The sequence below is a fragment of the Lepidochelys olivacea genome, assembly GCF_965140295.1.
Source record: "Lepidochelys olivacea isolate rLepOli2 genome assembly, chromosome: 23".
In the NCBI taxonomy this organism is placed as follows: domain Eukaryota; kingdom Metazoa; phylum Chordata; order Testudines; family Cheloniidae; genus Lepidochelys; species Lepidochelys olivacea.
The window spans coordinates 2,518,593-2,546,404 of record NC_140433.1 but is presented as its reverse complement, the minus strand read 5'-3'; the positions used below and the strand labels follow the sequence as shown (position 1 = coordinate 2,546,404).

Below are 27,812 nucleotides of genomic sequence, written 5' to 3'. Positions count from 1 at the left end.
CCCAGCCTCCTTCCCTATTCTACACCCTTCCCAAAATTCAACTTTGACCAGCCCAGTTAGCGCATGGCACAATTTATGTCAACTTCCCGCTCCACCGGAAGGCTCCCCATGAAGAGTCTCCAGTTTCAGAAATGGGGGGCTGGGTGGGGGGACAGACCCACTGGGGGGGTCACCCCCTATCCCGCCAGGCTGGGAAAAGCCTCTGCTAAGCAGAGCCCTCTGGGGTGGCAGCACCAGCCAGTGGGTTCGGGGTAATTGACCAGAATTGATTACCCCTTCCCAGTCCCTAATAGGTTTATGGTGTCGTCAATTAGTGACTAATTGGTCAGCGCTCATTAACTCGGCTTTGTTTAACTAACCAGGGAGAGACGGGTGCCGCAGCTCCCCTAACTGCTCGGTGGCACAGCAGTGAAATGGCAATTCAGCAGCCTGCCTGCTCGGGGGCCGGGCCGTTCACCAGCTCTCTGAGCTGTAACGGGCACCGGGGGCCGGGACCGGCCTGGGGTCCCACATCTCCAGTGAGTGTAGGTGGGACCTTTCTCCGTGCTAGGGGGCACTTTGCACGCTCACTGCAGGCCTGGTTCTCTTATGCCAGTGCCCCTCGGGGATCCCCACCCAGAGCTGGGAACAGAACCCAGGAGTCCTGGCTCCCAGCCCTCCCCTGCTCTGACCACTAGACCCCACTCTCCTCCCAGAGTTGGGTATAGAACCCAGGAGTCCTGGCTCCCAGCTGTCCACTGCTCTGACCACTAGACCCCACTCTCCTCCCAGAGTTGGGTATAGAACCCAGGAGTCCTGGCTCCCAGCTGTCCACTGCTCTGACCACTAGACCCCACTCTCCTCCCAGAGTTGGGTATAGAACCCAGGAGTCCTGGCTCCCAGGCTCTAACCATTACACTCCAGTCCAACCCCATGGCTTCTGTCTCACCCACTTTCCCTCCTTACGTCTCTGGCACCTGGCCTTGCCCTGCCCCCTTCTCGTCACTCACCGACAGGTGCTGGAACAGCCAGGCCCGCATGATGTTGGTGGCTACTTTGGGGAAGATCCCCCGCTTCTTGTTGCGTTTTTTGTCTCGGTCCAGGTCATCGTCATCCCCAGTGCTGGGGGAGGCCACGCTGTTATCCAGGCAGTCCCCTGGAAGGAAGGCACCCTGAGTGTCCAGGAGCAGGACTTGAACCAGGGAGCGGTTCTACCAAGGCACCTGCCCCTTGCGGCTTGAGCTAAAGGAGAGCTCTCTGCCCCTTCCCTGGCATTGACTCATAAACGCAGTTGAGCCACTAGGGGGTGACAAAGAGCCACAGCAGGGGGCACATGGCCCCCTAGGGGCGAGAATGAGAAGTGCAGACTCTTGGCTGTTCTCCACCCTTGCTTCACGTCTCCTTCTCCTGCACCTTGGGCAAGCGTCTTCACCAGTGCACAAAATCCCAGTGCCCGTCCCCTCTTGCACCAGGCCCGGCTCTCCCCCCGGAGCTGGGGACAGAACCCAGGGGTCCTGGCTCCCAATCGTCCTCCACGCTTACTTTAACCGCTAGACCCCACTCCCCTCCCAGAGCCAGAACCCAGGAATCCTGGCTCCCAGACTCCCCTACTCCAACCCGCTGCCCCCCACTCCCCCACCAGTGGCTGATGCTGGATCCCTGCCCCACTGCAGCCTGGGCCGAGCCTCACCAGCCTTGGGAATTTGGGACTTTTCCTTGGTTCCTTGCAGTGCTGGGCCCAGAACTAGGCTATTTCGGATCAGACAGACTCTAGTTTCCTCTCAGCCCCAGCCTCGGGATGGGGACTTGAGTGACTCCAGAGTGGTGGTTGGGGAGAGCTTAGGTGTGTTTTGCACCTGGGCCCAGATCCTCAGAGGTGTAGGGCAGCTAAGCAGCAGCACACCATGAGGATGGGGCCTTAGAAGCTACGGGGGTGGGGTGGGGTGAGGCCGGGTAACGGATGGACAGACAGAAGGGTATGATGGGCGGACGACTGCATCCCTCCCTGTAGGTCTCCTAGGCCCCCTGCCCTGCCAGCATCTTTCGGTGAACTCCTGCCTGGGGCAGGAGTCGAACCCGCGACGTTAAGGGCTGGCAGGGGAAGTGATTCCCTTTGAGAAACAAACCTTCCCCGCGGCTGAGGTGAAATGAAACGGAACCGGGGTCTGCTCGCTGGCCGGGTGTGTGTGTGTGTGTGTGTGTGTGTGTGTGACTGCCACCTCCTGGATGGAACGGGAATTGCACTCCTGTGTGTCCTAGACCCCCTACCCTGCTCTCAGCTGCTGGGGGTTCTCCTTTGGCTCAGGATGCGAGACACAGCAGATTGTGGGTTCAACCCCCCCACCCCGCCCCCGAAAGGTTCTGACGGCTGCTTTCGTTCCCTGCTCTCTTCTCCCCCCAGCCCCGAGACGCTGCTCTCCCCCAGCAGGGCCGCAGCCTCCTCCGGGCCTCGGCCCTGATCCTACGTCCTCTCTTGGGCACGCGGGCACCTGCTAGCACTGTTTGCAACCCACTCCCCAGCCCCCCGCCCCGGAGAAACATAAATCCCCCCCCTCCAGCTGCTGATCTTTCATATCCTCCGGCTAAAAGGCAGCTTAAAAGTCTTGCCTGAAGCGCCGGTAAATTATGCATCAGAGAAGGTGCTGCGGGGGCTGGGTTCTCCCTCGCCCCCCCCCCACCCCACCCCCCGCAGCCGATGGATTTTCAGAGCTGGGAAATCCCAGAGAACAAAGGGAACAGCAGGAACAAAAGGGCTGGGGTGGGGGTGGGGTTCTGGGAGGGGGGGAGGGGGGTTAAGTGGGTCGTAAGAGGTTTGGGGGGGGAAGGAACAATGTGGGGGGAAGGGGAGTGGGGTGCAGGGATGAGCCGGGTTGGGGCAGGGGCGTCAGGAGCAGGGAAGTGGTTGGGGGAGAGGAGTGCAGAGGAGAGGGGGGTTGGGAGCAGGGAGGGGGTGGGGAAGTGGAGTGGGGTGTAGGGAGGTGCTGGGGTGGGGGAGGGGAGCTAGGAGAAGAGGGGGAGGGGCCTTGGGAGCAGGGCGGGCCCTGGGGTACACCAGCTCTGAACCCCAGTTTGGGACAGGAAGTGATGGTGACCCCCTTGGAGCTGCCAGGTCAATTCAGGGCCCGGCACCATCCACCGCAGGACAAGCAGAGTCAGCACCTCCCTGCGGCGCAGCGCCCCCTAGTGCCGCACTGGGGCAATGGGTCCAGCCCTGGCTGCCAGGGGAGAGCGCCCCCGGCTGCCCCCCGCCCCACTCTCTGCCCCACAGCGCCCCCTAGTGCCGCCCTGGGGCCAGCCCCGCCTGACTGGGGAGAGCGCCCCCTGCTGATCCCCCCGCCGCACTCCCTGCCCCACAGCGCCCCCTAGTGCCGCCCTGGGGCCAGCCCCGCCTGCCAGGGGAGAGCGCCCCCTGCTGCCCCCCGCCCCACTCCCTGCCCCACAGCGCCCCCTAGTGCCGCCCTGGGGCCAGCCCCGCCTGCCAGGGGAGAGCGCCCCCCGCTGATCCCCCCGCCCCGCTCCCTGCAGCGTAGCATAGTCGTCCCCCCCTGCCCCCGGGCGCATTGTGTGGCTCTATAAAGGATTCACAGCCCACTTGTCCGTGTTGTACGGATGCACAGAGTGTGTGGACGTGCGTATGGCATGGACACACACACGCACATGTGTGGATGCACAAGGCCCGTCTAGTGCTGCATGGTGCGGGGGGCGTGCGTTATGGAGATGCACAGCGGACGTCTGTGTGTGCGTGTTGTGTGGCTGAGCGGTGCACGCGTGTCTGGGTTGTGAGCTTGCACGGGGGGGATGCACCGTGCACGCGTGTGTATGTTCTGAGGTTGCACGGTGTAGCTGGGAGGCGGGAGCGGGGTGTTGCGGGGGGGGAGGGGGGGAGGGTTGGCCATGTGGCCACACCGTGATTAATTCAGGCTCCTGTTACGTTAGGGGCCCCACCAGAGACAGGCAACGAGGCAGGGTCACGCGTCCCCCCCACTGCCTCTCCAACCCCCCGGCACTGTTCCTCCAGTCCCCCCTAACTGCCCCCCTCACTTTCCTTCCATCCCTCCACTGCCTCTCTATCCCCCTCTCCCCCCCCCCACTGCCCTCCCTCTCTGAGTTCGGCTCTCTGCCACCCCACAGTCTCCCCGTGGGGCTGCGCTGAGCAGGGAGGAAGGCGACCTCGGTGAGCCCAGAGCCGAAGGCAGCCGTGGCCCCTTCCTCCGCCCTCCCTGCTCCACTCCCCGGGTTCGTTCGCCGGGTAATCACCGTGCGCGCCCAGAGCCGGTGCATTGCCTGGCCTGGCGGCTGGGCTCTTGGAAACACCGTACTGGAGGTTCCTACCCACGGGCATGAGGGAGCCCGGAATAAACAGCCGCCCTGCTCCACCCCAGAGGCAGCTGCATTGCAGGGTTGAACGGGCCACGCGGGCTGCCATGCAAGGCAGGAAGGGGTTAACGGGCTTCCAAAGGGCCAATCAGCCCAAACAAGGACACCTGTCAGTGAAAGTTTCAAAGGAAAAGCCCTTGGCAGGGAGCGAGGGAGGCAGCTCTGGCCTAGTGGATCTCCTGGAAGACTAGGAAGCTCCCTGCCTTGGTTTGGACTTGGGGTGTCCTGGAACGGGGCGAGACCTCACTGCAGGGCTAGTCAGTGTCAGAGGCTGGCTGGAGCCGGGGAAGAGCAGCTGGGAAACTGAGGCTCCACCTCGAGGGGGCACCCAGGTGAGGCTGTTTCCCGACGGGCAGGCTCTCGTGCAACACGCGTGTGTCTAGATAGTCGCACAGGCCTGTGACTGGTTGCTGGGGAGACGCCCTCCTGGGGCTTGGGCTCGGGCCAACGCTGCTGGGACTGTGTGGTACCGGGGGGGCTGCTGATCAGTGACACTTGCTAGGGTCAAATTTCTCCTCCAAATCAAACTCCAGCTACAGGGATTCTGTTCTACCGCCCCCCCCCCCGTGTCATTTCATTGGGAGTTGGGATCCTCCTTCGCTTTGCTGTCCCAAACTATTCTGCACCACTGTGGCTGTTAATCATCTGGCCTGCTGCACCCCAGAGGCGGTTGCATCCCAGGGCTGGGAGAGGGATCGCTGAAAAAAACAGTGGCCCTGCTCCACCCCAGAGGCGGTTGCATCCCAGGGCTGGATGGCACCTGTCAAGTACTTCTCAGCATGTAAAGAAGCTTTTTTCTCCCAGCCAGGAGATTTCTCTCTCCCGTCCCCAGTCTGGGCTTTGCCCCACAGGCTGGGCTGGGGCGGGGGAGGGAGCCGGGATGGGGGGGTGTCCCACCTTACCTGGCTCGCTGGAGTTGTCCCCGCTCTGCGAGGCGATGCCCCCGCTGGAGGGCCCCGGTGTTCCCGAGTGCGTGGACCCCGTCTCGTCATGGTCTCGGATCCAGGAGTTATTCTAAACACAGAGAGGGCAGCGCTGAGAGGGTGAGCGCCGGGTAGTGGAGCTGAAGCCAGGGCCAGCGTGACCCCATTGTTCCCCCTGTAATGCCCGGGCTAATCCACGGTTACTCCTGCTACGCCCGTCTCAGCCCAGTGCCTTGCGTGCACTGCCTGGGGCCATGCCTGGCGTGGCAGGGGTCCCCGAGCCGGGGTGGAGGGGCCTTGGATCTCGGCCGAGGGAGTCTGGGCCCCCCCAGCACAATGAGGGGCCCCCATCTGGGTTGTGAGGTCTGTGCAGTGCCTGGCACAATGGGGGCCCCAGATCTGGGGCGGAGGGGGGAGTCTGTGCAGCGCCCAGTGTCATGGGGACCCCGGGTCTCAGTCTGGGGGGTTCTGTGAAGTACCCACTGTGATGGGGACCCTGAATGTCAGTGAGGGGGGGTCTGTGCAGTGACAGAGACCCCAGATCTCAGTTGGGGGGGCCTGATCTCAGTTGGTGTCTCTAGTTGCTCCCATGTTATCAACACTAAAAGACCCTCTAACAAGACCAGACCCACAACAACGGGGCCGGGGGGAGAGCGGGATTTGCACACCTAGGATCGCTGTGAACCCCCAGGCTGCAGGGCAGAGTTTAAGGGGCACCGGCTTTGCCCCCAGGAGGAATGGCACAGCTCAGGTTGCATCCCCCTCCCCCACCGCCATCCCTTTTGCCCTCGGCCCATCTAACCCCCTCCCCATATGTGCCCCACCTCGTTAACCCCGGCTAGCTGATCCCAGGCCCCTCGGTGGGAGCCTGGCGGTTAAAAGGGTTAAGGAGGGACGGGCTGCAGGGAGGAACCTGACACGCGCCCCCCGTGGGAGTAGGGGAGGGAGTGGATCAAAGGTCCCTGGTTAAAGGCCCAGGAGGTCGAGACTGCAGCCGTGACTGTAACCAAAGCACCAGGGCCGCGTGGAGTGAAATTCCTGCTGCTCCTACCAGCGCTGGCCTCCTTTAAACTGGTGTCACTTCAGAGTGACTCCACACTCCCCCTAACAGAGCTGGGGATAGAACCCAGGAGTCCTGCCTCCTGCTCTACCCACTAGACCCTGCTCCCCTCCCCAAGACGAGGTGAGAACCCAGGAGTCTTGGCTCCCAGCCCCCCCCCCCCCGCTCTAATCACTAGACCCCGCTCCCCTTCCAGAGCTGGGGATAGAACCCAGGAGTCCTGGCTCCCAGTCCCCCTGCTCTAACCACTAGACCCCGCTCTTTCCCCGCTCTGCTGCTCTCAGAGTCGTTGGGGTCTCGCTTCACCACAAACGCCGACAACTTGGTTCATTGCTCTGGGGGGGTCTTGGGGCCCGGCCTGTGCATTAAACAGCCGCTTTGCAAGCCAAAGAGCAGGGCTGGGTATTCTCCCGTCTCCAGCCTGAGACCTTCCTCGGCCATCCACAAGGCTGCAAATATTCCCCAGAGGAAGAGAGGAGTTTTGCCATGTGTGTGCATTTGCAGGGTGGGTGTGTGTTGTCTCTACCGGCCGCGATGCTGTTTGCAGCGCGTGTGTGTGCAAAGATCAGGCGTGTGCACCCACCCAGATCAAGCGTGTTGGCAGCACGTGCCTGTGTACATGCAAAGAGAGCGTATGTTGGCAGCGTGTACCCACGATCTGTGCACGGCACACACGGGGACCCAAAGATCATGGGTGCGTTTGCGGCGTCTGTGTCCCTGTGTGTGCACAGATTGTTGGGTGTGTCTGTCTCTGAAGGCATGGCGTGCGGGGGTGTGTGTGTGTGTGTATTATGAGAGGTTTCCCCTGCCCTAGGAGGGGTCCTGCTAACAGGCCGGACCCACCGGTGTCTGTCATTGTCCGAACCCCAAGGACAGATGGGTCAATGGGGGGGGGGGGCTTGGCTGCTTCCCCTCCAGCTGCTCCCAAGTCCTGGTCTGGAATCAGGGATGGACTGTGTGTGTGTGGGGGGGGTTATGCAGGGCCTTGATGCTGAAACTGACCCCAAATCTACCCCCCAGGGGGGTGGGGGGGCTCCATCTAATTATAACAACAAAGTCCCGGCTGGGGATTAGCTCCCTCCAGCCACAGCGAGTAGCCTGCGGCCCTATTAGAAATGCAGCAGAGTTCCTACAGGGAAATGAGTGCACCGGCCGCATTAGCGGGGGGGGGGCAGGCGAGCAGAGGGCAGCGGGCGGGGGGCAGGGGGCAGACTGGCAAGGGGCAGCGGGCGGAGCGAGCACCAGCCCGTTTCCAAAGCACGGCTCAGTCATGAATGTTTCCAAAGCGGGAGGGGTGCAGGGGAGTCTGGCGTCCTTCGGATGTGGGACCCCGCCCCCCCGATCCAGCCCGCGCACCCTTCCCCGCTCTGAGCTGTGGCTTCTGCCCACGGCCCCTGTCACAACATCAAGTCCCCCAGGGAGCAAGGTGGGAGGAAGCTGCGTGAGGGTGGGAGGAGATTTCGAGCGGGTGGTCGCTTTGGGGGTGAGCCAGGCCCCCAGGAACGCAAAGGAGCTGGTCAGGACCAGGTTGGTGGTAACAGATGCTGGGCTAGATTCTCACAGGCAAGCCTGCTGCTGCTCAATCCCGACCTGCAGCCTCCCAGCCCTGGGCTCCCCCCACCCGCTCTACCGCTGCCCCTCAATCCTGACCCCCCAGCGCTGCTGCTGCTCCTCACCCCCTGCTGTTCCAGTCTGAGCAGATGGCATCGGCTGAATGCCCAACGAATACCAGTTAGCGCCTGTGGTGTGCTTTTTATCCCTAGATATCAAAGATGGGGGAAACTGAGGCACAAGGCTGGGAAGAAACTTGCCATGGGTCACCCAGCAGGCCAGAGCGAGGAATCAAACCCAGGTCTCTCGAGCACCGGCTCAGTGTTCTGCCCACTGGGCTGCACTGCCTCGGGGCTGCCCCGACGCCCGCTCTGCCCCCCTGGCCCCGGGGAGCAGAAAACAGCCTCAGTGCAGTGCGCTCTGCCCCCTGCACTGGAGGCTGTCCCCCACCCCCTCCTGGGCCCCTTCATGCTGCCAAAGGGGGTGCTGAGAGGGTCTGGCACAGCAGGGGACCTGCCCCCTTCTTTGCCAGCACATGGTCCCTTTCTTTGCCAATGGACGGATTTCTTACTGGGAAGGATCAAGGGGTCTCTTGTCCCCAGCTGATCTTTTCCAGTTCTCACACCAGCCTCGGGATTTTTGCAAAGGGCAAGAGCTGGGAGATGGAGCCCCCCTGCTTCCCCCTGCTAAAACTGGGGCGGAATGCGTCCAGATCCTGGGGACTTTCTGCGCCTTGGGGACCCCCGGGGTAGGAAAACAGGGCTGGGGAAATGGGTGGCTAGTCTGCTCCTCTGCACAAGGGAAAAGTCCACCTGTGGGAACACAAGGGTCCCACCCGCATGTGCCTTCAGCACTCTGAATCCCGGCGGGTGTGTCACATACATGCAGGGAGGGGCAGCTGTGTGAGGCTGAGCAGTGTGCATTCATGGGGGGGGGGGGGGGGCGAGGCCCTACCTGTCTGCAATCCTCCATGTGCGTTGCATGCATGTGGAGGGGGGAGGGTGCATGGCCCTGGCTGTTAACACACATGCTGACATGTAAAGTGCTTGCCTGGAGGGGTCCCCGTGTCTGTCTGGGGGTGCACGTTCGTAGCTGAGGGGCGTGCGTCGGTCCGGGTCTATAACGGCTGCACACATCCGTGGGCGCACGAGTGGCATGTCACGGCCGTTCCTGCGTGTCTCTGCACATGCCCGCATTAGCGCCGGAGAGGAAAGACCCCCTTTCCCTTGCCTCTGAGCCTGGCAGTCCCCTCCTAACCTGGATCAGAGCCTCCCAGAGGGGAAAAGGCCTTGTATCCCACCGGATGGCCGGACTCGCCCCCAGAGTGCCAGGAGATCCCACCGCATCCTCTGTTTTGGGATGCACGTGCACCGGGACGCAGCTGCATCTCCAAGTGCTCGGCTGGGGCGAGGATTGGCCAGAGCCGCGCTGAGCACCTGCAGTCCCCATCCAGTGCTCGCAGAGCCCCGAGAGGCCAGCCGGGCCCACTGCCGCCAGCCAGAGAAACATCCCCGCCGCTCGGGGTGAGCCGCTTGCAAAACCTTGGAGCCAGGTTCTGGGGTCGCATGTCTCCTGTTAGCAGCATGGCCTAGCGCGTACAGGGCTGGTCTGGGAAGCAGGACACCAGGGTTATGTTCCCAGCTCTGCGGTGACACCGTGGGCAACTTCCCCGCTCTGTGCCTCGGTTTGTCCTCCCACCCCTTGTCTCTGGAGCCTGGGAGCGCTTTGGAGCAAGGCTCGTCTTTCACAGTGTATCCGCACAGCACGACGAAGGACCCCCCAGACCTCGTGTCTAAAGCAGGTGTCTGGACTCCCACCTGGTCAGAGAGGCTGGCGCAGGACCCCGTGAAGTCCTCCAGGTCAGATTTGGAGCCCCCGTCCCGGTCGTCGATCACCAGGTCAATGGGCATCTTCCCCTTCAGGCAGGTGATGTAGCGGTGGCAGAAATTGTCACACAGGTCGTGTACCTGCTCCCCAGAAAGGAGAAACGTTAAGAGGTGCGAGCCCAAGTGGCTGGGCTACAACCCAGTTGGGCTCGGTGCTTTCCAGCCTCTCCCAGTCAGGCCTGCCCATCTGGCCCGGCATCCCGTCTCCCCAGCCCTGAGCTGAGAGGAACCACCCGGGGGGCCTGACTCTTTGATGCTTTAGCCTGGTTGGCCCTGGCAGAGAAGATCCAGACAAGTCCCGTAGGGACAGAGGGCCGGCCGGCCGGGATCAGCAGTCAGGGGCCATCTCCAGCGTCTGACAGCGACAGGTGCCACCAGATCCTTCAGAGGAAGGGGGAGAAGCCCACCGCGACAAATGTGGGGGATAAGATCCCCCCCGCCTTGTGTTAGCTCTGCTCCTGGGCCCTCCTCCTCCGAGATCAGCTAGACTCCGGAAGGAGGAGAGGATTTTTTTTTATTTATTTTCTGTGGGGTTTTTTGGTGTGGGTTAGGTGTATTACGGTAGCCCCAGGACCTCCGGGTGCTCGGCCCTGTCCGGTCTAGCCTGGCGTGCTAGGGGCTGCACAAACACTGAGCTGAAGACCATCCCTGCCTTGGAGAGCCTCCGGTGGAAGAGACAGGAAGTGGAGACGGACAGAGGTTGGGCAGGGCCGGGCAGGTGTGATGGGGGCGGGGCGTCTCGAGCGGGGGGCGGTCTGTCTCTGCAGAGCCGGGCACAATGGGAACCCCATCTCGGTTGCGGGGGGGGTGGGAGGTATCTAGGTGTTACCATAATACACCTCCTAGTGAGAAGACCGGAGCCCCATCTGCCCCAGTCCAGGACCCCTCCTGGTGTATTTGTGGCGGGTGTTGTGGGTCCCTCCTCTGCCTTTCCTCTCTCCCGGCCTTTGGCTCTGAAAAGCCCCAGCTCCCGGCTTCCCCTTTCTTCCCTGCCCTTGGCAGAAGCACTTCGCCCCCCCCCACCGCGCCCACAACCCCCTTTTATCAGCTGCCAGCAGGCGCCCGCTGTGGCGCTCAAAGGGTTAATTACTCCATTAACAAGGGGATTATCGAGTTAAAAACCGTGAGGGTGATTGTGGCTCTAATGAGCTCATTAACCTGGCAAGCCGCTTGGCCTGGGCTCTGGGACCCCCCCCATCCCTCCCCCTCCGCGATTGCATCATGCCTGGAATTCACCAGACCTGCCGCCTGGGGAGGGGAACGGGCCAGATCCGCCCCTCCGCGCCAGCCGGGGATCTGGCCCGCGGACCCCCACGGAGCCACGGCTGGTCGCCACGTGCTGGAGGTCTCTCGCCAGTCACGTTTTGATTTCAACCCGCACAAACGCTGGACTGACAAATCAGCGGGGCCTGACGCTGATCTTGCTCATTCCTCCTTCAGTGGCATTATTCCCCATTTACACCAGGGTATGACTGGGGAGAATCCAGCTCACCGATTGAAACCACACCTCCTGCACCACGGTTAACAGCTCTCTCTACAGCCGGCTGGGCTAAGCTAGCCCAGTTGACTCCTGCTTTACACCAGGGAAAGGGGCGGAGGGTCTGGCTCACTAACATCTCAATGGGTGAAGTCCATAGGGCCCGATTCTGATCTCACTCCCTGTGTCAATTCCACCAGAGCCATGTGCCGATTCGGAATTCGGCTCTTGGAATAACTCCACTGACTTGCAGGGCTCCGAGTCCCGACTGATTCCAGTTTAACTAAAATCAGAATCTGACCCTCTAGCCCTGAGGTGGCAGATTATTACCACAGTACGTTAAATCAATTTCAAACCGTTTCAATGGCGTGTGTGTTAGTGGTTGGAACTGGCGCAATTAGATGTTGACGGGGCAAGATTTCTAATTCAGACTGGCCCTTAAGCTGCTGGAGAAGAGAACTGGCAAATTCTGACGTGATGCCAGCAGAATTCAGTTGTCATCCACCCACCTGGGTAGGTCTCCTCCCACAACACCACTCCTCTCTGGAGCAGAGTTTATACCGGGGCAAAATCTGAGCGCAGACTAGGCCTCAGACATCCTGGTCTTTCACTTGCATGACGTTCCGCCCAAATGCAAAGTTTATCCCGCTCTCCGCTTGTGAGAGCGTCAAGAAATGTCCCCCCGGCTTCTCCGTAAATCAAAACCAGCCGCCATATGGGCCCGTTCGTAGGGGCATCATTTGCTTATCCCCTGGATGGGTCACTTGGAAAGCGTTTGGTCTAACTCCAGGCATCATCTGTATTTTGTTCAGACTCCAGCCCCTATGCAGTTGGCTCCACTATCCTTGATTTTAAAGGAGCTACGTTGATTGACACTAGGGGAAGGTCTGCCCCTGGTTTTTGTTGTTTTTTTTTTTTTTTTTCATAAAAAGATAAACCTCTACATGTCTCTTTAACAGCACGGAGCTGCGGTGGAGGCCTGGAACACCCTGGTTTCATTACTTTAACAATGACACATGCTACGCAGGGCTTTGGCTACTGGAGACTAAAGTATTGTCAGAACTAGCTGCAGCTACCGTGAATTAACAGAGTCCATTTTACAAAGCAGCCACACCTAGGGAGGGCGGCTCAGCGGTTAGAGCCCTCGTCTGGGTCTCGGGCGGCCTGGGTTTAGTTCCCATCTCTCCTACAGATTCCTTGTGTGATCTTGTGGAAAATCACTTCCAAGGTATTTAGGTGCCTAAACACCTTGGAGGATCTAACCTGTCAGTTTCTCTGTGCCTCAGTTCCACCTCTGTGATAACAGCTCCACTCTGTGTTCCCAGAGAGGGTAAATACATGGAAGATTGGGACATGCCCAGAGGCTATGGTGATAGGCACCATAGATAGATTGATTGCTTTAAAAAAAAAAAAAAATGGAGAGATTCCATGTCCCTTTATCACCATTTCTACGAGAACTCTGCCACTGACTGTACTGATTAGCACCCGCTAGGGATCCAGTCCACTGAGGGGTATTGAAGTCAAAGTCTACCTAGGTTGCTAAAGGTAAGCGAGGCCCTTAAGCCCATGCTTACTGCCAAGCGGGTGTTTAATTCTATCCTTATTCTGCAAAGCATAAAGCCGAGTTCAAGGGGATCTGGATTGGGTCTGTCCTGTTTAAATCCCCAGTCGTACAAACACGCATGCATGGGATTCACCTTATTCACCAGAGCAGCACATCTATTGTAAATCAGTAATTTATTATTTGTAGTACCAGAGCGCCTAGCAGCTACAGCTCTCCCAATAACCAATTTGGAGGGGGGGGGGGACTTACTGGCAGTTCAAAAAACAATGTTTCTTTAATAGTTTTGTGTTGACCTGAAAACAAAATTTCTTGGAACTTTTAGCGAATCTAAAAGCTTAAAAAAACCAACCCAAAACAATTTGTTTGGATTTTAGATATTTTAAAACTATAAAAATAAATCAAAGGAAAGGAAAATTCCAACAGAAATGTTGTTGTAACCCAAACGCTCAAAACTCACATCTGAAAATGTCAAATCAAAACACGGATTTTCTTTTTTCCCAACCTAAACAACCCTCGGAAATCGCCCTGCCGTCACGAAATGTTTTAAGTCTGCTTCTTTTGGAGAACAAACTTTCAGCTGCAAAATTTTGCTCAGTTCTAGCTAGGGTCCCCAGTCGGGGATCAGGGCCCCGTTGTGCCGGGCTGTGGGTGCTGTAGATTTTTATGACTATTAGGTGTGTTACAGGAGCCCGAGGGAGCACCGCTGCCCCGCCTCCACCATGCATCAGAACCCCATTGTGCCAGGAGCTGTACAAATGCAGAACAAAATGACAGTCCCTGCTTAGAGCTGGGCAAAAAAAAAGATGGCAAATAGTAAATTTGGGTCGAATTCGGGGAATAGTTTTATCAGGGGAAAAATAAAATTTGGAACAAGTCGAAACGGTTTGTTTAAGATTTGGCCAAAACATTTCATTTATATCTTTTTTTTTTCTTTTTTTTTTTTTAAGCATGTTCATTTATTTTCTCTTCTCTCTCATGCCTGGCCTCTACTCTCAACCTGCCCCCCTCTCCCCGCCTCGCCGTATGAAAAATTAAACCTTCGAGGGCCATTGCATCAGTGAAACAGGATAATAATCCCAAAGCCGAAATTCAGCCCCACGTGGGTTTAAAACCGTTTTATTTGGCCACTTAACAGCTGCACGTGGGGCTTAGTTACAGGCCATCCAGCTTTCACCACGTCAAGCGGCCCGGCTTCGTTTTGAAAACATAAATTAGACAGGTTTTGGCTTTCGCAGGACTTTCTCCTCGCTCAAATTATTTGGTTGGAGGTTCATTTCTGCTGTCGTCACGTGAAACCTCAGATCCATCATCAAAGCAGCTGCAAACAGGCACAAATAAGTTGCACCGTATTTAACTAAATGTTCCTTGTGATGTTTGCAATGGCTTCAGTTGGGAGAAAAAAATATGGCCTGAGTATAGATTGGGGCCAGCCCCCCCCGTGTAAAACAGTGTGGCTCTATTGAGGTCAATGGGCTCAATTCCCCACTGGTGTAAACTGGCAGAACTCCCTTAAAATCAAGGGGACCGATCTCTAGCTGGTGCAAATCAGTACTGCTCTATTTGAAACCAATGGAGCTGGGCCCATTTGGATCAGCTGAGGGTGTGGCCTACAAGGGCTCCTTTTAGAGGGTTTCTTCTTGCTTTGTAATAAAACCGTTTAACAATAATGACGCTCCAAACCCGCGCTGGTGAGGGGGAAGGGAGTGTCGATTTACCTTTTCTAATTCCAAGAGATGGAATCGCAGCACCTGGATTGACTGAATCATCTGTAACAAGAACACAAAGGGAAATCCGTTTGAGGCAGCCGTATCTGCATCTCCTATAAGGGGCCGGAGCGGCATCAAGGGGCCGAAGCATAAACCAAACTCATGGTTTATTTCATTTGGTGGCCAGATTATACCCAAATATTCACTTGGATGGAGCCTTTAACTTTCCACATGTCTCCCTTCATGTGAAACTTAACAAGTCTGATTCTCCGCGGCTCGGGGCACAGGCATTTAGACCAGCACACTCCAGTGTGATGTGAGTGAGACTCATTGGGCTCCAGTGTAAACGTCCAAAACGACAGAGAACAAGGCCTAATAAACCAGTTACTCGTGAGGGTCTTAAAAGCCTTTCTAAGGGCCGATTCCATTGGTGTGACTCCAGTGGGCCACATCCTGAGCTGCTGTTACTCAGCATCGCTTCAAATAGCTGAGGTGGTGAATAAGGCCTGGCTTTTGAAAGGCTGCAGCACCTCGGTTGCATTTCCAAGATGGATTTAGCAGCCTATGTCCCGTTTGAAAACGACCTGGCTGTTGCAACGTGGAGCATGGCAACACCAACGCCCCTTTAAAAATCTGGACCTGTATTCTTAGATGTGGGAAACTGATGAATTCCCCCCATGCAACATCTTGAGCCTCTGGTCCTGCTAAGACATCACAGACGTGCTTAACTTTGGGTGCACTGACTAAGTTCCAGTACAAGTCCTTATTGAGGAAAGCACTTAAACTCAGCTTTGAGTACATGTTTCCGTCTCTCAGGTACATGCTCAAAGGCCCAGGCCTAATAGGAATGCAAGCTTGAATAGAGGCTGAGTGGAATCGGATCACTCACAGGACATAGCTTTGGAGAACTGGAGACACATTTAAATGAAGATGAGTAGCCGCCAAGGGGAAAATGAAAGAAAAACAACCCAAAGCCGACTGGACCAGCAGAAACGCCATTTAAAAAACAAAAAGAAATGATTATTTGCATTGTACACGGAATTATAGATTTTTTTTTTTAAGTTTCTTACCAAATTATCCAGCTCAGGATTGGAAGAAAATAAAGGTTTTTCTGTCCTAATCTAGAAAGAGAAAGACATGGGCAATCCAGCACAAATAAAACACAGAGAGGCAAAAGGTTAGCACGATTTAAAAAAAAGTCTGTTTTTCTCATTTCCCCAGAACATAAAAAGAGAGAGAGCAAAAGAAATCTCTCTTTCCCCAGAGCTTCCATGACATACCCACATGCGTATATTTCACTCTAGGCTCTGCCCTGTGGATGTATTTTAAAATATTCCCACCCCTGCTGCGGCCCAGCCCCTCCTATGCAAGATCAGATTTCACCCCTGTCTCCTTTTTAAAAGTCCTTCCAAGCAAGCATTGCTCTCTCTCTCTCTCTCTCATTTTTAAGCACGATGCAGCCTCGTGTACGCTCTCAGCCTGTCCAGGACATGTCTATAAACGCAGGATCAACACAAGGGTTTTTGTTTTGTTTTGTTTTTTTGGCAATGATTGAGATAGCAGCTGGGCCTGATTTGCAGAGTCTAATTCAGCGCTGGGTCTTCCAAGTAGTTCCCCGAATTGAGCCACTGATCAGTCGATTTTACCCAGGGGGTAACACTAGAGCGAGTCGGGCCCCAGCGTTGGCACTGCTTCCCCTGCGTTCCTCTGGCCTTAGGTTTCTCCTGCTTTGCTCCCCGCAGACTTGCCCCCCGCCGGCTCCAGACACTGACCTGCTTGGCGAAGACGGCTATGTCCTCGTTGAAGGAATCGGAGGAGCAGACGTCTCCACCGGGGTAAGAGCCCGAGGTATCCCTGGGGGAGCAGGTGGCCAGCTCACACTTCTCAAAGACCAGGGCCAGCAAGGGGAACAAGGGGTGCCTGCGAGACAGAGGCGAGGTTAGAGGCGGACACGGGGGGTGCAAGGCACACGCATTATGCAATCCAGACATCCCGCTGATCAGTGCCGGAACAAGGTTAGAGAAGGCCCTGGGGCAAGGCTACGTTAGCCCGGGTAGCCCCCCCAGCTGCATCCGCCCCTGCTCACGGAGGGAGGCAGGAGAGGTCCCGAAATCTGCCTCCTCCCCTGAAATCTGCTGCCGTATAGGTAGGGCCCCATAACCTGACGGCTCCTGGCGCGGCTGCCTCGCTTGCACCATTGCAGCTCGGCCACTGCAACGGCTTGCACGCACGTGCACAAACGCCGCACCGCGTCCATGCCGTGCAAATGTGTACCCAGCCCATGTGTAACACACACACACACGAGTGTGCAATACTCGTACGCCACCTGCACCCCGCTGTACAAATATGAACACGCACGCAGTAGTCAGTCGTGCCCACGGATCCATTCGGTGCGGTCCATAAACCAAAATACGCACACGCCTATGTTCTATAACGCATGCGCACGTTGTCTGCAGTGTGATTTCTAGCCCTGTCAGTCTCAGGATATTAGAGAGACAAGGTGGGGGAGGTAATACCTTGGAGTGAAACAACTTCAGTTGGAGAGAGGGACGAGCTTTTTCGGCTTACACAGAACTCTTCCTCGGGTCTGGGCAATATTCAGAGCTACCCTCCCCTCGTTGTCCTAGGACTGCGGAGGTGTTAAAGGGCCACGCTCTACCTTGAGCGCTAACTACTTCCACTAACCAACCTGTTCCACCTCGCTGCGATGCTCGGAGGACCTTTCCCAGACCCGAAGACAGCTCGTGTCTCTCATCCACAGAAGTTGGTCCAATAAAAGCTATTCGCTCCCCGGCCTTGTCTCTTGAACCCACCCAGGGTGTAATATGCGCAGTGGCCATGGGTGAGCATCCCCGTGCTCGCAGCGTAGGACGCATGCTGGGGAATAAAAGACTCTGTCACGCAGAAGTATGCACAATGTGCAACACACGTGCTATACGCCATCTACACACAAGTGGAGACGCACCCACAGCGTATCACACAGACGGAGTAGCCTCTAGACAAGCCCGCTGCTGTTCACATACCCATGGGGTGCAGTGGATTATCTCTGCGCCATATTGTGCAGAAGTGAGCAGACAAAGGCTATAAATACTAACCCTGTAGGTGACTGTTACGTAAGTGCACGCTTTCCAAGGACAGTTATACAGACTGGAACGGCATTAGTGTATATACACACACAGAGCAAATACGCAAACAGAGGGCCACAATCCATGTGTGGAGACGGATATAGACAGACACAGGGCATATAATTAGGCTGTGCAAAATTAGATTTTTATTTTTTAATAATTTCAAGGTTTATTTTTAAGCATTTTCCCCCATTCCTGTTTATTTTAAATTGTCACAGTTGTGGGAATTGTGGGGGGCGTCCGGCAATCACTAGTTTACGACAGTCGACGCTGAGATTCAAAAAGCTTTATAATCATGAAAAGGCAAACCGTCCGTCTCATGTCAAAATAGCCCAAGTAAAGAAACTCTAAGCAGTTCACAAGCTGCATTTGCACTTTGCTAAGCTGTAAATTTCTGTTTTTATCGATGGAAATATTTCGTTGGCCCATGCAGTGCCATCACCGTTTTCTGATGAAATATTGAATCCTTGGGAGCCTAAATATAATTCATATAGTGAATACATAGTACGTGACTATTGTATGCAGCATATGTAGCCCTGTGGTAGGAATTGTAGGCACTGGTGTATAATACAGAGTGACGTTACTGGTGGGTACAGACGCAGTGTGCATAACACACAAGACAGCATTATTATGGACACAAATCAGCCGTCAAGAATTATGTCATTCCAAAACCAGTCGGAGAACACGTCAATCTCTTCGGTCACTCGATTACAGACCGAAAAGTGGCAATTCTTCAACAAAAAAACTTCAAAAACAGACTCCAAGGAGAGACTGCTGAATTGGAATTAATTTGCAAACGGGATACAATTAACTTCAGCTTGAATAGAGAGTGGGAGTGGATGGGTCATTACACAAAGTAAAACTATTTCCCCATGTTTATCCCCCCCCCCCCCCACTGTTCCTCAGATGTTCTTGTCAACTGCTGGAAATGGCCCACCTTGATTATCACTACAAAATGTCCCCTGTCCCCCCTGCGCTGTCCTGCTGGGAATAGCTGACCTTACCTGGTCACTCTCCTTACAGTGTGTAGGGTAACACCCATTGTTTCATGTTCCCTGTGTATATAAATCTCCCCCCTGTATTTTCCACGGCTTGCATCCGATGCAGTGAGCTCCCGAAAGCTTATGCTCAAGTAAATGGGTTAGTCTCTGGGGTGCCCCAAGTCCTCCTGTTCTTGTTGCGGATACAGACTAACCCGGCTGCTGCTCTGAAACCTGTCATCGTTACTGTGTGTCTATGTACACAAATATTACACACAGACACAAGGCAGAGCGCTGTTACTGTGAACACACGCAGCGTATGTAATATACATGTGCATTAACGGAGCTGGGGGAAGAACAGATTTGTCTCAGTCCCTGGGCAGCTTTTAAAAGTGTGTTTGGGAGGGAATCATTTAGAGCCAAAGGTTTTGTTGAAATAAAATTGAAAAGCTGTTCTGACCGTTTTAAAACAGTGTTTGGAACTTAAAAAGAAAATCAAGGAAATTTTGAAACAGAAAGTTGTTGGAAACCACAAAATACAAAACGGTTTGGTGTGGAAAATGCCACCTGCACAAGGGGGAATGTTCTGAGGGTGTGTGCACGCGGCTAGGGGATGCCTAGTGCATGTGCACACACACATGGAGTGTGACATTTAAAGTGTGTACACACACACACTCTTTACACACTACACGTGCATAGACAGAATTTTAACCTGCATGCATCATTCGGACACGCACACCCCTTAGCTGTGTGATATGCCCGGTGCCACCAGGCAAAGGCACCCTGATTTCCTTCCTTGATGGGCCATCGCCCATTAGTGTAGCTGGACTGTGGTGCCTTTCTGGATCAGAATTGGCACCACTTCAGAGAGAGGGGAGAGAGCTGCTATAGAGAAGACACTGGATTGAGCTGGCAACACTCACTTGCTTGGGACCATTCTCTTAAGGGAGCAAGGTCCAGCCCTAGGGGGAGAGGGGGGCTCAGAGGAGGCGGAGGGAAGGGGTGGTTTGCGAATGGGAGAGGCGAGCTCTCTCCATTACTCTGTGTTCGTACAGCACCAGGCGCAAAGGGGACCCCGTTTCTATTGGTCCCTGGGCACCCACCATAATACGCCCAATACATTAATAATCGACATGTATGTAAAAAGCAGGGAGCAGGAGACTGGGAGTAGGAACCAGAGGGTTAGGGGAAGGGGGAAAACATGGAAAGAAGGAAAGAAAATTAGAGGAGAAAGGAAAGGAGAAAAAGAGAAAGCAGAAAAATGAAGGGGGGGGAGGAAATACACAAAGCACATAAAATGGACATATTCTACACACGCTCCCTCTCTATACTCTGGATGCACTTTGCGTAGTACAGGGAGGTTCGTAATTCACAGGTATGCACAGAAACATACGTATTATATATATACACAGCCTGATACAGATGCATATAGAATGCGTCCGCACTCTACAGCATCGAGAGACTGAGAACGTGCACATGGTGAGTATTTCTACCCAGACAGTCCTGTATACTGCGTGTGCAAATATCATATGTAAATACCTCACGTGCCTGGGAATATTTGGGAGGTGTGTCTGCACTCTGCAGCAGTATATCCTGTGTACAGCAAGATGGCATACAGCTGTGCGGACAGGGGTTTGTGCGTATAGATGCACTGCAGTGTATAGGACTGATGCACACGCCTCACATAAGAAACGTCAAACCAGTGGGTGTGAGGATATCCGCATTGTACTCCGCGGCGTGCTTAAACACACAAACACATATATTGACGCGCCATGACATGCTCGCAAAACTGACATGCAAGCGGATTTTGAGGGTGAGTATATCTTTTATAACATGTTTGTGTGTGTTGGCATTATACCCCGCTGTGTGTTTCCACACACACCCCCGCCCAGCAGCATATAACGCTGCCCCACAAAACACATGCTAAAAGTTCTGCTCACACTCAGTCAATCCAATGCAGGCACAGTGTATAACACCTACTCCCACATTGGGTTGTGTTTACATGCATGGAAGCTGCCAATCCAGATGTCACATTACAGCTCCTCCGTTAAATATGGTTCCAGACACACTATACACACTGCAGCCCTATGCTACGCTCTGCGTGTACGCGGACATGTACGCTCACTGATAGCGTCCCAGATTTATGCAGCCACGGCCAGATCCTCAGGTGGTGCAAACTGATCAGTGGCCATTAACTTCCCTGCAGCGACCCCCACCTGAGGATCGGGCCCATGCTATGAAATTTTGTTTATTTTCGAATTTAAAACTGCCACTCGACACAGCCACCACCCACACGTTGAAATGTGCGGTAAAGACGTGCATAGCAAGGCAGTGTCCTGTACACTGTGTGTACACATGGACGCACACAAGTGTGTATATACAGGCCCAGTGTACTACTGATGTGCGAACACACACAGAGTGTGCAGATCATTTACACACTAGAGACAACGGCTACTTATGCAGGCATTTCCACAAGTGCAGCGGGCGTGTAAAGAGGGCGTACAGCGCTACCACTGGGCAATGCTTTGCTCTCACTTTACACTCATCTGAACAAACACACAAGCCAGCAGGGAACAGGGATTTGGGCCTAGAGAATTCCTGCCTGTCCAAAACAGTCTATACGTACAGATACAGTGTGCAACATTAATATACTTTGTGTGTGTACGATTAGTATACTTCGTGTGCACGACGTGTGAGAGAGGGATCTTGCTCACTGTGTGTATAAATATATATACACCCAGAGCATGCCATACATACATCCGCTGTGTAAATATATAGAGAGACACAGATACAAAACTATTCTATAGGTACATAGACACAGTGTACCACATTGTTACACACGTCACAATGTTACTGCACACACACACACACACAGAGAATAACCGACAAATGAACAGCTAGCCATGTACACACATACACACATCCTATACCCGGTGTGTAGCTAAAGATCCACACAGGCATTGTGTATAACACAGCATATTAAGGACAGATTTTTAAAGGTATTTAGGTGCCTAGATACCTTTAAAAGCACATATTTACACCGCATGTATAGCTAGAGATATACACTTGGTAGCTGTGTATATAGAATATACCCAAAATGTTGTCCACCCAGACATGCCGTGTTGGCAGTTCAATACTTTCCACTCGTGTAGCCCTGTTGGGCCCAGGATAGTAGCAAGACAAGGGCGGGGTGGGAATAGCTTTTGCTGGACCAACTTCTGTTGCAAGCTTTCCAGCTTACCCAGCGCTCATGCAGTATAACAGCTAAGGCAGCGAGTGTGTAATATATCGATTCTATCGCACTGTGGGTACAAAATGTCCCATAGACGCACAGGGTGCAGCCCTGATCACACTTCGTGGACACATGCGTATGCCATATACACACGCTGATCAGGGACGGTCTAGGGCCGGGGCTCTCACTCTTCCCAGACAACTGTTCCCCGCTCAGGAGTCTGATTTGTCTTGCGTCCCCCCCCAAGAGTCACCTCACTTAAAAGCGACTTGCTGACGAAATGAGACAGAAGCATGGAAAAGTGTCACCGCCGCACTGTTGCTGACGAGTGGCCGACTCTCTCATTTGTAGGATATAATTGTAAAACACATCAATCGGAATATCAATATTGCGCGGACATTTCCGTGTCCATGTACAGGCAAGTCACTGTCTGGATGGAATTTGAGTGGGCACTGACTTGGCTAGCGCTTTTTACGTATCCTGTTGTAAAGCCAGGCAAATCTCTAGACGAGCAGATGTACCCCCGGGAAGAGCTCTGCGTACCCCCGGGAAGAGCTCTGCACGCCCCCAGAGGTACGCATACCCCTGCCTGAGAACCACTGGGATAGGGTTACTTGGTCCCGTCTCAGCGCGGGGCCCTACATTCCTGTGATCGTTTATATATCCCCACTCGCACACATATATATCATACACACCCACACACAGCCAGATAGATCCACATAGGCCAGAGCAGCCTCTCTCTCTCTCTCTCCCGCTCCATCGAGACACACACTGTGCATTTCCAGCTCGCTGCACAAGTTCACACAGCATATGCTATGTAAATATTGGCAGCCAACATAAGCCATGTTATCTCCTCAGTGTGTCTCTCCCTCCTGGAACTTGAGAGCTGGCCTGTCAACCCAGCAGCCGAGCCGAGAGTCTCCACAGAGCCCACGAGTAAAAACAACAAATGGTTGCAAATTAAAAGCAGCCCCCACTCTGGCAAAGGGGGCGCGCACGTGTGGGGGGGGAGAGGAGGGGGAATTTTATGCCTCTTGGGGCAGGAAAATATTCCCTGCTCCTAGAAATGTTCACATGGAGCCAGAAAAGCCAGGATTCGAAGAAAGCGGCTGGCAAACTTTGATGCCCCTTGTAGCACCTGGTCCCTATTCCTCCAATAGTGACTGCGAAATCTTTGGGGGTGGGGGGAAGGGGTCTGGATGGGTTCTGTTCTTCCCAGTTTTCGGCTCTTTCTGTCCTCCACATTGGCTGCTGACCTTCTCCAGAAGGGAGCTATTTCTCCCTCTTTCCCTCCTGGGCTGTTGCCTTCTATTTTTCCTTTTGTTTTCTATCTTTCCCCCTTTCTCTTTCCTGTCTCTCTTCTCCCTTCCCCCTTCTGTTTCCCTCTTTCTATTTCCTCTCTCTTTCCCTCCCTCTCCCCTCCTTTCTGTCCCCTCTTTCTCCTCTGTGTTTTCTCTCTTTCTTTCCCTCTTTCTCTCCACCTTTCCCTTGTCTCCCTATAAATGCAGTGGGTCCATGTCTGACACCTCGGCATTTTTCACTTATTTACACCTTCCCAAGGGACAGGGTGGGTTTAGGTTTCAAGGAGGAGGCTGTGTTAAATAAAGGTGTATTTCATGTCCCCTCCTTCCCTTCCCTGGGTCTTTCCCTGTCTTGGATTTCTGGCCTCACCTGTAGAAAACCTCTGGACTTTCTGATGCAGCCTTTTCACCTGCCTGGAAAGGCACCCCTCTTCTCCAGCAATGACCCCCCACTTCTAGTCCTGAGCGCAAAATGCGACGGGGCCGGGACCTGACCGAAGGTCCATAATTTTGATGGCCCCAAATTGCAGAGCAATGAGAGACCAGGACACCAAAGTGCTCACACCAAGCCGAGAAAAACTTCCTCTCCCCGGGCCTTCAGAATCACCCCCCACTCCAGGGTCCCCCGAGCCACTTCTCTCTGCTCCCCTTGGAGCCAAACTTTGCGTCCTTTCTTATTGGATTCGTCCACAGGCCCCGCTCCCTCACTCGGGAGCCCGATTTTAAAATGACAACCCGGCCTTTCCCTCTCATAGTGCCCTTTGTTTTGTCTGGGGTGGGTAAATCTCTCTCTCTCCTGGAAACTACCAGGATGACAGGCGGAGAGAGATTCCTCCTTGAAATACATGGTTAGAAACAAACAAATCCCCCCGAAACTGGATGGGGGAGAAAACAGACAGAAAACGGCTAGACAGCCAGCCAGCCCCGGTCCTGCTAGAAATTAGACTGATCCACGTTCAGAAATCTCGACCGCAAATTACCTACACGCCCCCCCCCTGAAATAAAAGGGAGAGATGCAGATGGTCCCACCAGTGGTGAAACTGACCAGAGCCTACTGGACCCAGGGGTCCCCCGGTCATTAGATGGACAGCGCCCCGAATGAAGTGACAGCCTCCGAAACGTAGCCAAGCAGACAACGCCTAAGTCCAAATAAAACAGCTCCGAAGCTTTTCACTCGCCCAAGAACCCCCCGACACCTGGGCCAATCCTAGGGAGAACCCCCACTCTCTGGGAGTCCCCCTCCCTTTCCAGAGCCCAGCCCCGGCTCCTTACCCGTAGATCTCATCCTTCTCCCTCTTCAAGGCGTCGGTATTCCCCAGCCCCGGGGGCATGCCTGCCCGGTGGGCTACCCCGGCCGGTCCATACGGCGAGCTCTGGCTCAGCGGGTGGTGCTGCAAACTCCGACCCGAGTGAGGGTCCCCGAAGCCTGGCAAAGCGACTCCATCCATGGCAGGGTAATGCACCAGGTCATCGTACTGCAAGGCAGGTGGATAACAAGGGGGGGGGTGAGCCAGGGGGGCCGCCCGCCGGCCGAGTCCCCTCCCCCCCCGCCCACGGGCCGTGAAGGCACAGGGGAAGAGGGGGAGGAATTTTTGCACCCAAAACATCCCTAGGCAAGCTCAGATCCGGGGAGCTGGAGAAGTAATTTTTGCCCAGACCTCCTCCGAGGCACAATCGGGCCCGGACGAGTTATTCTGCCCGCGACAGGCGTCCCCTAACGAAAACCGAGGCATGTGCGTTGGTTTCGTAAAGAAGCGGGGTTGATCTGCTCTGTATTGGGGGGCGAGAAGCGGAGAAATAGAAACCCTGCCTCACAAGGCTGGTGAATTGCATTGATTTGATTTCCAGCTTAAAATAAAAACCAATGCCGCTCTTCACCGACCCCCTTTGCCATCTAAACATTCTTTTCGGGGTAATTAAGCTCCTGCCCGGCGACCTTGTTAATTTAACTCCGGCACCTCGGCGGCTTTCACGACCCGCCGCTGCAAACCGTGTCACTTTCACGCCACCAAACGGTGCGGTCAGTTTCAGCCCAGCCCAGTCGCGGATCCGAAAACTGATCCTCTCGCCCTGGCTGGGAAGTCCCCCCCCCCCCGCCCCCCAATCTCCCACCTTCTCGCCTTTAAAAAAAGTTTCTAACGTTGAGGCGATGGATCGTCTTATTTTCGTGCAAACGTCGCCTTTACCACGCTGTTTGGCCCCTGGGGTTGCTTTAAAACGCGTTTTCAGCCTATTGTCGAGGAGGGAATCTGAGGTTTAAAATATGAACGCGCTCCTGAGTTCCCAGCGTCTTGCTTGAAAATCTTCCCTCCTTGGTTCCTTGTAAATAAACTTTTAAATCCTCCATTTGCCCGTCCCTTAGATGTCGGTCTCTAACTAGCAATAGAAAGAGACTCTCAATCTCTCTTTTTAAAACACTGAACTCTGTGAACTGAGGAATAATTTATTCAACAGGCTTTCCACCTTTTACCTGAACCAGACCTTTTAAAGGGGAGGGGGGGAGGGAGGACTGTGAAATTATTCCAACGTGACAGCTATTCTTATTTAAATATTGCCGACTTTAGTCCTCAAGCCTGTCCAGCCAAAAGCCATTTTAATTCTCCATTCGCCGTTTGGAGGTTGTTTGACGCTGGAGTGAGTTGAGGGGGGAATATTTATACAACCAAAGGCTTCGATTTTTACGAGCGGGAGGGAAACTCTGGTGGAAACACGGGGGTCACTTTCTTTTTAAAATCTAACTAGACATGCTGCGTACTCTGCAAAGCCGATCGGAGTTTTATTTGCCCCTTTTAAACCAGTCGTTTACCTCTGTTTTCGCTCCCAGAGCCCATCCTGGAGCTCTCGCGTAATAATGCGGCTCGTGCCTCGTTTTACTCCACTTTGTCTCCCCAATCTTCTAGGGCATTTTCAAAGCGCCCCGGCCTTCCCCAGCCCCGTCTCCCTTGCTCCTTTTGAATGACAAACTTTTCTCTTACGCCTGGAAACTTAACTCGCGCAGGGTGTAGAAAATACGGCTGGATGATGACTGGTCTTTCCCCCCCAAGTCTTGAGGAAGTGACTCGGGGTTTTTTTTAACGTTGGCATTAACCCCCCCCCCCACCCCCCGCTTTTAGCAGGATAGGGTTAGTTTGTATTTTAACAGCTGTGCGGATATTTTAGGGTCGCTAATAAGATAGAGGCCGGGCCCTTTAGGATGTCTGCGTCAGCTCCTGAGAAAGCTCGCAGCGACATCGAAATGTGATTTCAAAATCGGAGGAAAATCTTTCAGGAACCGCTGGCCACATTTCTAACAAGCGGGCGGGCAGCTCCCGCCCCTGAGATCAGAGTCGAAACTAAGTTGTAAAAACGTCAGAAACGAAGCACAAAGGACCCCCGATTAAACGGAAACCTAATAAAGCCCCGAAACGAGCAACCGCGGCGTTCCCAGCCCCGCCGGGAGTGGAGAAAGTCAGGACACGCGGGGGGGGGGGGGAGAGCACAGCCGAGGCAGGAGCCCTGTGCGGAATCACAACCCATCTACGGATTGTGTCGACACACACCCCTTCATCGCCCGGCTCCCCCCGGCCGGGACAGGGGAGGCAGCGGAGCCAGCAGCCGGGACAGGAAACGGAGCAACGCTGGGAGACAACACAAAGCGCCTTCCGAGACCCCCCCCCTTTTATTTTAAAGAAAAAGTTAAGTGTAAACATCCCCCCCCGAACCCCGGAAAAAAAAACACACACACACCCCATCTGGCACTTGCAGAGCAAGCCCGGCAGCGGGGAAGAGAGGGACCCGGGTGCCGAGCGAAGTGCGGAGGAAGGAGAGAGACCAGGACGAGAAATGATCCCCCCCCCTCCCCCCCCCCCACGGACACACACGGCTGCCTCCATCCGCCCCGCTCATCCACACACAACCCGGGCTCTCTCTTGTTGGAAGAAGGGGCGGGGGGGGGGGCGGTAGCGATTCAGAGCAAACCCCCCCCAGCCACCCCCCCCTTTTCAAATCCCAGATCCCCTTCCGAAAGCCCCTCGCCAAACGCATCCGTCGGCCGGGCCGAGACGCGCCTCCCGCGGCCCGGGGGGGACTCGGACCTACCCTTTGTGCCATTGGGTGCCCGGCGGTTCCGTCCAAGTCCGGGTCCTGCTTCCTCGCGCTCTCGCTCGCAAGTGGGCTGCGTATGGGGGGCGAGGATCCGGGATCCCCCCCACCCCCGCCCCCCACCCCAGGCTCTGGGTCCAAAGCGCTGCAAACAATTCAGGGCTCCTGGCGGGGGTGGGGGTCTCCTCCTCCCTGGCTTGGTTAACCCTGATTCAGTGCTGGCCAGAGAACTAATGCAAAGAGGGAACGCATTGGTGGATGGGGGGGGGGGTCCTGGAGAAAGCGGGGGGGGGGTTGCAGTCGATTTCTCTCTCTCTCTTTCTCCCCAGCTGCCCGTCAAGTATTCAGAGCTGTCAAAGGCGGAATGACTGATGATCCTTTAAAAAAACCAAAACAACCCACCCTGGTGCTGGGCTGAGGAAGGGGGGGGATGGGGGGGGTGAAGGCGCAAACACCCCCTCCCAAAGCACTCTGCTGCTTTCCTTCCCCTTCCCAAAGCAGGGGGAGCCCCCCCTTCCCACCCCTCCCTCCCCCAGACCTCTGCCCAGAGAAGATTTCTTGCCTTCCAATT

The 27,812-nt window shown here is 55.0% G+C and overlaps 1 protein-coding gene across 4 annotated transcripts in view; it reads right to left on the bottom strand.

Annotated features, from left to right (window-relative positions):
* Nucleotides 1–27,509, bottom strand: part of MEIS3 (Meis homeobox 3) — a 33,053-nt gene extending 5,544 nt beyond the window's left edge. Inside the window, exons 1-8 of one of the 4 annotated variants that reach the window (XM_084612510.1) lie at nt 27,239–27,509; nt 24,434–24,636; nt 16,296–16,443; nt 15,594–15,644; nt 14,533–14,583; nt 9,708–9,857; nt 5,259–5,370; nt 990–1,135 (exon numbers count right to left, since the gene is read on the bottom strand). In XM_084612510.1, the coding sequence (XP_084468636.1) occupies nt 990–1,135; nt 5,259–5,370; nt 9,708–9,857; nt 14,533–14,583; nt 15,594–15,644; nt 16,296–16,443; nt 24,434–24,636; nt 27,239–27,250 (873 nt within the window). In that variant the 5' untranslated portion in view covers nt 27,251–27,509. Of the gene's footprint in view, nt 1–989; nt 1,136–5,258; nt 5,371–9,707; nt 9,858–14,532; nt 14,584–15,593; nt 15,645–16,295; nt 16,444–24,433; nt 24,637–25,967; nt 25,988–26,887; nt 26,963–27,238 lie in introns of those variants that run through there. The other 3 variants (XM_084612509.1, XM_084612512.1, XM_084612511.1) reach the window with 3 other exon arrangements.
* Nucleotides 27,510–27,812: the final 303 nt, after the last annotated feature.